Source organism: Grus americana, chromosome 1 (assembly GCF_028858705.1).
Source record: "Grus americana isolate bGruAme1 chromosome 1, bGruAme1.mat, whole genome shotgun sequence".
NCBI lineage: Eukaryota > Metazoa > Chordata > Aves > Gruiformes > Gruidae > Grus > Grus americana.
In genome coordinates, this window is record NC_072852.1 from 53857252 (window position 1) to 53867815 (window position 10564).

Genomic DNA, 10564 nt, shown 5'->3' on the forward strand with positions numbered 1-10564 from the left:
TGGAGATAAATACAAGAAGCAAAGAAAAAGCATGACATGACATAGAATATTAAACATAAGCATAAACTCTTGTAAAATTCTTTTCATGTTATTAATTATGTAAATGGATCCCTGGAATCTATACATTTTGTCCTTTGCATTTCAGGTTATCTGAACCCTCTCACTAATTTGAGACTAAGGGGGAATGATTTTTTGGTTTTATCCTTCATCATTATCAAAAGTAGAGTTAAAATCCCTAAAAGCCTCTTAAGCAATCTTAAAATAAAATTCCCTTTCCAACTCCATGGTCAGTTGAAGTTCTATATCCAGTTGCAGTTGGTAACCATATTAAAACAAAAACTGTGAAGAACACATTTTCTTATGCCCCACATTAAGAAGACAAAGCTAAAATGGTTTTGTTGTGATATCTCTTTATTTGAGATCTGCCCAAATTTCTCATGATGCTGCTTTTAATATTGTATTTATTTGCTTTAAGTACTTTTTAGCAATATGACAAACATTATAATAGATTTTGTCCTTATCCACTTTCTCGTCTGTATAAATAATATGTATTGTTCCACCACATATTATTGAAATGACAGAGCTATTTATGAAATAAAAATATCAGTGTAAGAATAACCATTCTGTGCAACTTAGTATCAGTACTTTCCCTTTTAAAGGCATCACTTACACTTGAAGAGAAGCAAAAGTTAGCCAAAGAACAAGAACAGGCGCAGAAACTGAAAAGCCAGCCACCTCTTAAGCCACAAGCAACTGCAATCACACCTCCAGTGAAGCAGGTGAGAAGGAACAAACTACTGCACGGTCTCCATGGGAGCTGTGATGCTTTTTCCTTTCAAGTGCTGCAGTTTAGCATTTTTTTTTCTCCTGTGATTTACCTTTGTTTTCACTGGTAGTACAAAGGCACAGCTGAGAAAAACTAAAATAAATTTTCATCTGCCTTCCATTTGCATCATTAGCAATATTTCCCACTTTTTAAATTGCAGGAGTTTCCAAAGATGTCATTATTACTGGAAGGCCATTGTTCTAGATAAGGAAAAAGCACATGTTAAAAAAGGTTTTGCTCTGAAGAGTTTATTAACATGAGTGGGGCATGTAAGCAAATGGTCACAGTAGTACTTTGTGTATAGTCTTAGTTGTCAGATTAAAGCTGCGTAACAATTACTTCTAAGTAGCAAAGAACAAAAATAACCTAATTGTTCTTGTGTATAATTACATTTCATGCCCAATTCTGTGCAGTAAATTCTAATTTCTGAAAAACGAATGCCACTTCTGCAGGAGCAATGATAAAGACTGTTGCTGGAGTGTTTGTACAGGAAAAGCATTTAACTGCATTTTATGTATTTTGCAGACAAAAGACTTGACAGATACCTTGATAGATAATATGTCATCTTTGACTAGCCATTCTATCAACAAAGCTAAAGTTGCATCTTCAAACAACTTTTCTTCTGTCCCTTCTATGGGTGTTGGAATGGGATTTTCATCACCTGTTGACAACACAAAGAGAAACATGACAAACGGACTAAATACTAACATGGGTTTTCAGACTGCTGGATTCGGTATGGGAGCTGGTCCCACAACTCAGAATTTCTTCAGTGGTCCAAGTGCAACAGGAACAACCAAGATGAACATTGTACCAACTGCCAATATGCCAAATTACAGTCCTATGAATGCTGCGTCTGCGATCTCTCCACTGACACAACAAAACAGACCCCCAGATATGTCTGCTTTAGATAATCTTTTTGGTCCTCAAAAACCCAAAGTTAGCATGAAGCAGTTGGCTCAACAGCAATCAAGCCAGTGGGTTAATCAGTTCGTACCCCCGCAAGGGTCCCCAAATGCGAGTGGTTCGGTCTTGGGACCTCAGATGAACATGATAGCGCAGCCTGGCTTTGGTATACAGGGTAACCCTTTCTTTGCTCCTCAGAACTTTGTACAACCAGCAAACACAATGACAAACAGCAGCTCAGCTAGTAATGACTTAAAAGATCTTTTTGGGTAAAATGTTTTGTTCTCTTCTTTGAAAGATCGATGAAATTTGGATCATGGGTAAGCTGATTAACATCTTTTTTTTGATTAGAAAAAGCATGACTTGGGGAAACTTTCAGCCCAGCAGAGTAAAGACTTTTGCACTGGAAAACAGCCTGATTGTGCATTCACATGGTACTGCAGTGGAATTGCATAAGTGCAAAGTCACCTTACATGCTAAAGATTTCCTGTCTCTTTACCAAACGTCAGAGCGCTGAAGGTAGGATGCATATATTCAATCAAAAAAGAAGTTAAGTATTTCAAAATTATTCAGAAGTATACTCAATCAACTCCCATGAAATTTCCTACAAAATTTTGTTTCTTAACTTCCACAAAAAGGCTTACGGGGTAATAACACTAGAGAATGCAACCCTGCAGCACAGTCCTTTCAGTTTCTGCTAAATTCTTACTGATGATTTGTGTTGCCTGAATTTGGCACAAACTGTCATTTTGCCCTATGACAGTTTGCAAAAACTTTCTTATGCTGCCTCAAAAATTTTGATAGCCATGTTACATCTCTTTTGACTTTCTTCTCTTACAAGAGAATTAGAATTAATGTCATAGTAAACTACAAGATTCAGGAAGCATAAGAAGTTGTTTTAAAATTTTGTGCAAGTTTGGGACAGAGTAAGAACACTGCTCCAATGGTCATGCTGGTTTACAACCTCTTTTATAATGGCAGATCCTTCTTACCAGCCCCACAGCAAAAGCAACATACCACTTAAGCAGGATTTTAAAATACATCTGGTGACTTATCACATTTATTATGTATTCCTTTTTTTTTTTTTTTTTTTTTTTTAGCTAATTTGATACTGCTTCTAACTGGTGTGGAGAAAGAATATGAGTAGTTATGGAACCTCCTAAAAAGAATGTTCTCTGTAAAATTCACATTGACTGCCCCAACTGTGTAACTAAACAGTTGTGTGTAACTCAATGCACACTGTTTAGTTACACAGAAATATCTTTAATTACTTCATAGTTTTTGGCTTTATTGGGAAGATGGAAAAGGATTACCTCATACAAGTTGCACATGGTTGTGTGAAAAAGCAGACTGCCATAAATTTTCCTGACTAGAATGAACTATTGCATTTTAATTTTGTTTTAACTCAAGTCCTTATGAAGGATGGATTAATATGAAGCGAGTTCTCAAATATGGATTTGTAAGCTCTAGAATATATGGTAAATACACAGGCATTTCAGATCCTTTTTATTGTATTACTCCAAATTTAATAAAGCTCTCCAGAAATCCAAACAGTAGTTTCTTCTACTTCCCAGAAGGTGCATGTTCAGCTTGCCCATGATAGAATCTCTACTCTGTCAGATACTACTGTAGGATTTAAACTTTTTCTTTCCTAGGAATTTCAGGAGCTTTCTTACATAATATTTTGAAGACTATAGCTGGCTATTTTGAGAAGAAAAGGACTAGTTACCTTTTTTATGGAAAGCCTACATGCTTTATTTTTCAAAGCCTTTCACTGAAGAAATTGTTATTTCATTTGCTGCTTAAGAAACCAAAGGGCCTTATGCTGTAAATGTGACTTGTATTTTGTTATACTTCCACAGTTCTAAGCGGTAATAGCATTAAGCATATTTCTTAAATAATTGTTTATGTATTATAGCTGCTGCCTTAGTCCTATTATTTTAAAATACCTGGGACCAGTGAAATTGTGGTTTAGAAAACAATACCTAACACGTTGTGATGCTTATGTGCTGTTAATATTCATGGTAAACATTGTAGGTTATGTTAAGAAATCTGTGTAAACTTAAGTACAATACTAGAACTGTTAAGCTATTTAAGTTCATTTACGGTTACTAGTACTCTACACTCTCAATCACACTAATGTCTTCTTTTATGTCAACTTTTGAAAGCTACGTTTTATTAGGGTAACTTAAGGCAAGCCTTTGAAGAATTACTTGAATCTGTATTCCTCTAAATTATTTGGAAAATAAGTTTATATTAAAAATAACATCTCTTAGGACTCTACAATGTATTAAATTAATACATCCATGATAAAGGCAGTCTTAAATGTCAGTATCCTGATCTGGGGTTTCAGTCACTGATCCCCATGGACTAGGGGCTTTTCAGAACTGGATTTTAATTTAACCTATTGGAGGGAAAATTAACTGAAAAAATTTGATCTGATTTTATATACTAGACCTCCTAAACTGTGGAGTTTGGAGTATATGCTTTTGGCATGGGCTATCTGAGACATAATCTCTTTTGTAAGAACAAAGTAAAAAAAATCCTACAAGTTCAAATTAAGAGAGGCTTTTCTATGCAGTGGTAATGTGATGGAATAAGATCTTTATCTGGCTCAAGTAATAGGATGTTTTTTCTGTTTATATTTGAGAACATAATTTTGATTTCTCTTGTTTGCTGCAATTTTCAGAATGACTAGAGTAGAAGAATAACAACAAAGAAAACCGAAAAGGGTGCTTATGAAAGTTATAACAAATTTTTCCAGTTATTTTAAAATAAAATAAAAAACCCCTTCAGTTAAAATGAGAGGGTCAAATCCCTCTTCCTTATAGATGTTTTCCTGCTTAATGTGTCAGGAAATTGTGTGTGTGTGAAGTTCTCTAATTATTTCTTCTTAACTTAAGGGAAAGAGGATTTGCAAGAGGTAAGTCATTTGGCCCCTGCTACAATAGTTTTTCTTTAGGAAGCCTTGTCCAGTTGATCTCTCCACTTGGAAGTCGTCATTCTGAGGCCCTGCAAGAGGCTGGAAGACTCATGTCGTGGCCAGAGTGAATACCGTTGTTTGAGAGCACCAGTTGTGCTTCACATCCAAGTTGTTGTTTGGGAAAGTAGGAGGAAGGGACGATGTTACAAAATGTAGGCATTCCAGGGGCCTTCTGTTTCTGAACTTGGATGGAAAGAAGTGTTACATCTAGCTTGGCCTGAAGCAGAAGGACTGTATAGTCCTAATGCAAAATGAAATGGAGAACACAGGTTTGAAATTGGTATCTAATTAAGAAATTGCAGATTCTGTTACTGAAAAAGTAACCTGATATAAAATAAGTTCTTATTACAATGCCTTGAACAGTACTGTAAATTCAACCTCTGTATTCAACCTAATTTAAAGGAAAAAATGTGGAAGCCTGGCAGGTTGTATCATCACCTTAAAGCCCACTGCAAGCAGATCTTCATTCTACTGTGGAAATTAGAGCAGGGTCCTGGCTGAACTGCCCAGCCCACCTGCTTTACTTTACATTCATTTGTAAAGAAGAGCTGAAGAGAAGGGTGTAAAGTTCCTATTCTTTAATTGATTTATCTATATTATGTTTACTACAAAAGGAGAAAAGAAGTGAAAATAGCTGCACATCTTAAGTATAAGCATCAGTTGTCCTTTGGCTGCTCTGGTGTATGGTAAATGAACGTTGACTGCACCAAGACAGCAGTGTTTTCCATATAAGAACTGTTGGTTCCATTTGGTTTTAAGTATGAAAGTCTCTGAAGCATCCTCTGAAAATTCAGTTGCAGAAAACAAACTAATCCTGCTAGATGGAAGGATGGTATTAAAGAGGCCTGAAAAATTTCATCTGCTGTGGCTGATGGAGAGGAACCTTGAAACTACTGAGTTAGAGATTAGCTTAGAAGCCCCAAGGTCTGCCCCTCTCAAGAGGGGAGAAACAGGGAGTGAAATGGCTCAGGTGTCATTTCAGGGGTGGATGAGGGAGCAGATTCGCTGTTCCTTTTCACACAAGTGGTGTGAATAAGGCACAGAACAACAGCCTGTGGAACCTGCTCGTGCAGGAGGACAGGAGTACCAGAGGAGTCTTTTGAAAGGTAAAGGGGTCCACCAATTATTTGGGAGATGGGGAGAGAGATTTTACTGAGAACATGGGTAGCATGCCCTGGTTTGTTTGAATGGAGATACTATGACTTCATCTCTCAATGGTGAAGTGAATTGGAAATATCATGGGGAAGTTGTGGCCTTACAGGTCTGCATAGATGCTGAGTATCCCAAGTAAAAACCTGAATTTTTGGATGCGTAGGTGCACAAACTTTCAAGCCTTGTTATTTAAAACTTTCCTTTTCTGTTAACGTTTTGTCTTTTTATCAATACTTGTTTCACATTTATGTGGAACTTTAACATATGCCCCAATGGCCTTTTAAAGTAAGAAAAATGTGTGTTAACTTTTGTATTATAACTGCTGTTATAATGTATTCTAGGTCTGTAGATAGAGAAGTAAGTGTGTATATAGATTACAGGATTTTGGATTTTTCAGTTCAGTTGCACCAAAAGAGCAAAGATTAAATGAGAAGTTAGATTTGAATCAAATTCCACAAGGCTTCCATATAAGCTAACAATTATATGATACTTTTGTTATCTATTATAAATTTGCATGCTTAGTCTGCCAACATCTACTTGATTTGAGCAGAAAAGGAAAGGTTTTAAAATGTAAGTTTATGAACACTGGATCTCTCATTGTAGCTGAAGTTTTTGGACTTCAGAGTGGCCTTTGTTTATTGATTAGGAGGTTTTTATTGGGGGTGGGTGGGATATCACTGATTTGTGCCATTTCCAACAAAAGAAATGGGGGGAGGGGAAAGTACAGAAGAAATACCTGTTGTATGTGTGACCCTTTTTTGTTCTTTGTTAAGAGATATGCTGCATTTTATATAGTCATTGTGAACTTTTACTCTGAAATAGCTGTGAGGAAACCTATCTGGAGAATTTCAGATGAGTTAGCTGATTTTCAAGTGAGGTCCTGCCTTGTACCTTACTTTCCATTAGGTTTTGACTGCTTTATGAGGAAATTACACAAGGCAGTAAAACCTTGGATTAATACACCAAATCCTCTTGCCTTCCAGGCCTCACACGTGTATCAACAGAACAAATAAGCCCCTGAAGTTGTCTTGTCTTTAAGTTCTCTGAAACAGTTCTAACTGCTGTACAGATTTCTGAGATGAAGTTGTAAATCAAAATGTGTTATAGTGAACTCAGGCCTTGTGCAAAATATTTAATACTTGTTTATTTGTCTAATCGTACAGTCTCTGTACTAGTGGCAGTTTTATGTTCTGATTGTAAAACATTAAAATTCTAATGAGATTTATAAAGTGATGTTAGTGTAGTGTCAGCTGTGATTCATAATTAGAACTGTCATAGCATGGCATTAGTGTATATCTGGTTTATTGGACAGCTCTTCAAAAATTTATTCTTGTATCAACTTTTAGATCAGCTACTTAAAAAATATGTAAAAGGTACAGTGACAGTTTCAAGAAATTCATATCCCTTTGTACTGTGAATGAAGTTGCCTATGGAAATAAATGAACTTTTCATATTTTCATGTTGGAAGATATTTTTATTTAAAATTTTCATAAAATTAACTAATAGTACCTTAATTAGAAAACTATCACTTTGTGTTTGAAATACATTTTATCCCACGTAGTTTTGAGTTCATTTCGTGGAGTGGTTGTTGTCCAGACATCTGTAGAATGTGATCACATATTGCCTTCATGCAAAGAAAAAAAGTCCTGGGGAAAAACTGATGCGTTTACTTAATGTTAATTACTAAAATTAGCATGTACTTTTTCTGAAAGCACACTAAGCCCACGTCAGTATCTGGGGTTCTGATGCCACATAGTGATCTCAATTTGCATTTTCACTGCTCCTTTACCCAGAAACCAGCCCTCTCTCTACACCTGGGTTTCAAGATGCACTGCTTTGTCAGGCTTAGCGTTTGCCAGCACTCTGAATGAAGCTAGTACTCAGCATTTTGTATGGTATAAATGGATCAAGTATGAGACATCTGAGATCTGAGCTGCTTAGAAACATCATTGTTGGCTGGAGATGAGATGGATTAGGTGGAAATAGAAAAGTAGCATGAGGTGGCTCCAGCTCCCTTGTCATTTTCATTTGCCGAGGGTGACAGCATCCCCATTCCTCCCACAGTTCTATCCATCAAGGGAGGGCGGCCTTAATATATGCCAGCTTTCAGTCAATAGTAGCAGAAGATAAGAGAGTGAAATTTCAGTAAGGTGGAGACATACTTGATGGCACCCCGCAGAGAAAGTGTCTGCCGTAATTTGCTCACAGATCACAGTCCCGATCTGACTTGAATGTCCTTTACTGTGGTCATGTTCTCTTTGTCCCTCCGTTTCAGGACATTGGTAGGATCCATAACTGTTACCTGTTTCTAAAGCAGGAAAGTCTCAGGTGCTGAAATCCAGATGTTCTGAGTTCATTTGTTCTGGCTTAAAATTCACAACTTCATAAACGCTTTCATGAATTCAGATAGCATGAGACTTCAAACAGGAAAAGCCGGAGGTCTTTGCAATTGATTGCTCTTTGCCTGGAATATTTTTATAGTGGCAGCTAATTGTGCTTCATCGCTTAATTACATCTAGTCTCTCCTTTAGATACGTCATACGCCAGAGCTTTAGGTTAATCCTTTTAATCTCGTTTGTGGAGCTGTGTTACCCTATCAGGTTTGTGGTTGTGAGGAATGCAGCTCGGCAGGTGTTCTGTGGTCGGACTTCTGTCCTGCATCTCGGAAGCTCCCTGCACTCATGTCACCAGCTGGAGACAACTGCAGTTGCTCAGGAGATTGGAAAACTGGCTCTTAGTGTGACAAGAGGGATTCCAATTTGTTGTGCTAAAATTACCCCCAAACTTTGTACCCACGGACAAACCCAAGAGCAGCTGAATAAATACTAGTTATTCAAGCTCTAAAATAATTTGCTAAGTGTTTTAGGGATGAATTTTAGAGTTAAACTATAGCCTTATTTAAAAAAAAAATCCTTTTTTTCCTCCATAGGACACCTGTCTGTGAACTGTATTATTATGGCTCTAATGCAGTGTCGTCTTGCAAATTAAGGCATTTGTGGACCTGGAGCAACTTGGAACTTAGAAATGGTAGAGATTGAATGGCCTGCCTGTATCAACTTACCAGTTATTGAAGTTTTTTTGATCATGCTTTTTGCTTGTACCTTAATCATTATTTGGCCTTTTAAATGGAATTTCTTAGATTGCATCGTGAGTAACCTTTTGCAGGACATTCAAAAACCTAGGTTTTACACTGTTCTGCAGGAAATAGTCATAAAAATCAAGGATAATCAAGGGAGAAGCTCTATTTGAAGCTACATCAATGAAAGCATTAGTATCTTTGACCCGAAAACCGAGGGGTTTAGTGTTGGGAGCTGAAGTTACTACACAAGCAGGGGTTGTTTATGCCTGTCTCCATGTCTCCTTAATGCTAGCTTAAGGCTATGCTTTGTAAGAGTGAACAAAACCAGAACTTTGAAGAGCTTGCTTTCCAGCAGGTGTCTGAAGAACCAGGTACCACAAAGAGGAATAACTGGCTTACTTTCCAAAGAGAAAAAAATCAAATACTAGAGAAGAGAACTTTAGAAAAGAGAAACCAAAAACTAGAGAGATTTCTGCCTCTGCCATGCTGATAAAATAAACGCTTACCTACAGCACCAGCATTCTAAGTGCTTAGCTGATGTCACAGAAGGGACTTCAAATAAGTGCAAATAAGCAAAAATGCTAATGAAGCAATCAGATGTGTCTGTAACTACAGCAATAAACTTTTATCTAAGCAATCTATCCTAACATGGCACCAGATAGTTTTTTGTGGGTGGTTTGTTTGTTTGTTTTGTTGGGATTTTTTAAAGAATTTCTAAAAATAATTGTATCTTACAGCTATTGTATCTTACAACAATTGTATCTTAAAAAATGAGAGCAGGAAATTCAGGAACTACAAAATGACACTAAAATGTTATTTTCCTACTTTTGTTGTTAAACAGGAACCTTAAATGTAGCCTTTCCCCAAAAAGCCTTGTGCTACAAGCCTTTGCTGTACTTGGTTACAAAATAGGAAAAATCTGTATCTAAAAAAGTAAAAATATGATTTGAAATATTTGGAACACACTACATAGAGCTTTGATGAGTTGGGATAATGCCCAATATAGCAGCCACACTCAAAGCCTTGATCTGTTGTAAAAAGCTGGTACGATAGGTTTTGGTGTGGATTTGTGACTTGATAGATACTAACTGCCATTTCTGCAACCTGAGTGACTTCAATATAAAGCACTAGTGTATCTTCGTTGTTCTCCCATGCAGGATTAAATTATTGATCATTCTGGGTTTTCATCATGTAACTTGGCAAGCAGGAAACTCTAAAATTAGTTGAGTTTTTTGTAGTTCAATTGTGCGTATATGCTTTATGTTTCTGAAAGAATGAATTGCGTGATTCCTACTGATTGACAAGCACTGCAAGAAACAGATTTGCAATGAACTGCCACCTTTGCATTATATGCGCCACATTTTGCAAACCAGAACCATGCAGTTGAAGCTCTTTGATTAAAGAAGCCCTATAAATAGTACTTAAGCTGATCAGACCATTAACTGGCTGCTGGGTAGGAGGTGTTTCCTTATTCTTTTCATGACATAGATAGTACAAAACCTCGATTTTCTGCACATTGGAGAAATCAAATAAGTGGAGGTCTCATCACAGATAATTGCCAGCTTAACTGAGCTCAGTCCCATGCATAGCACTTCTTTCGTCAGAATTTTTCTTAGGACTC

At 36.8% G+C, this 10564-nt stretch overlaps 1 protein-coding gene across 2 annotated transcripts in view; it reads left to right on the forward strand.

The window, feature by feature from the left end:
* The window catches only part of SCYL2 (SCY1 like pseudokinase 2), a 44881-nt gene extending 37566 nt beyond the window's left edge, over positions 1-7315 (forward strand). Inside the window, exons 17-19 of one of the 2 annotated variants that reach the window (XM_054812821.1) lie at positions 660-779; positions 1352-1998; positions 2081-7315. In XM_054812821.1, coding sequence (XP_054668796.1) covers positions 660-779; positions 1352-1998; positions 2081-2246 — 933 coding nt within the window. In that variant the 3' untranslated portion in view covers positions 2247-7315. Of the gene's footprint in view, positions 1-659; positions 780-1351 lie in introns of both variants that reach the window. The other variant, XM_054812822.1, reaches the window with a different exon arrangement.
* The last annotated feature ends 3249 nt before the right edge of the window (positions 7316-10564 follow it).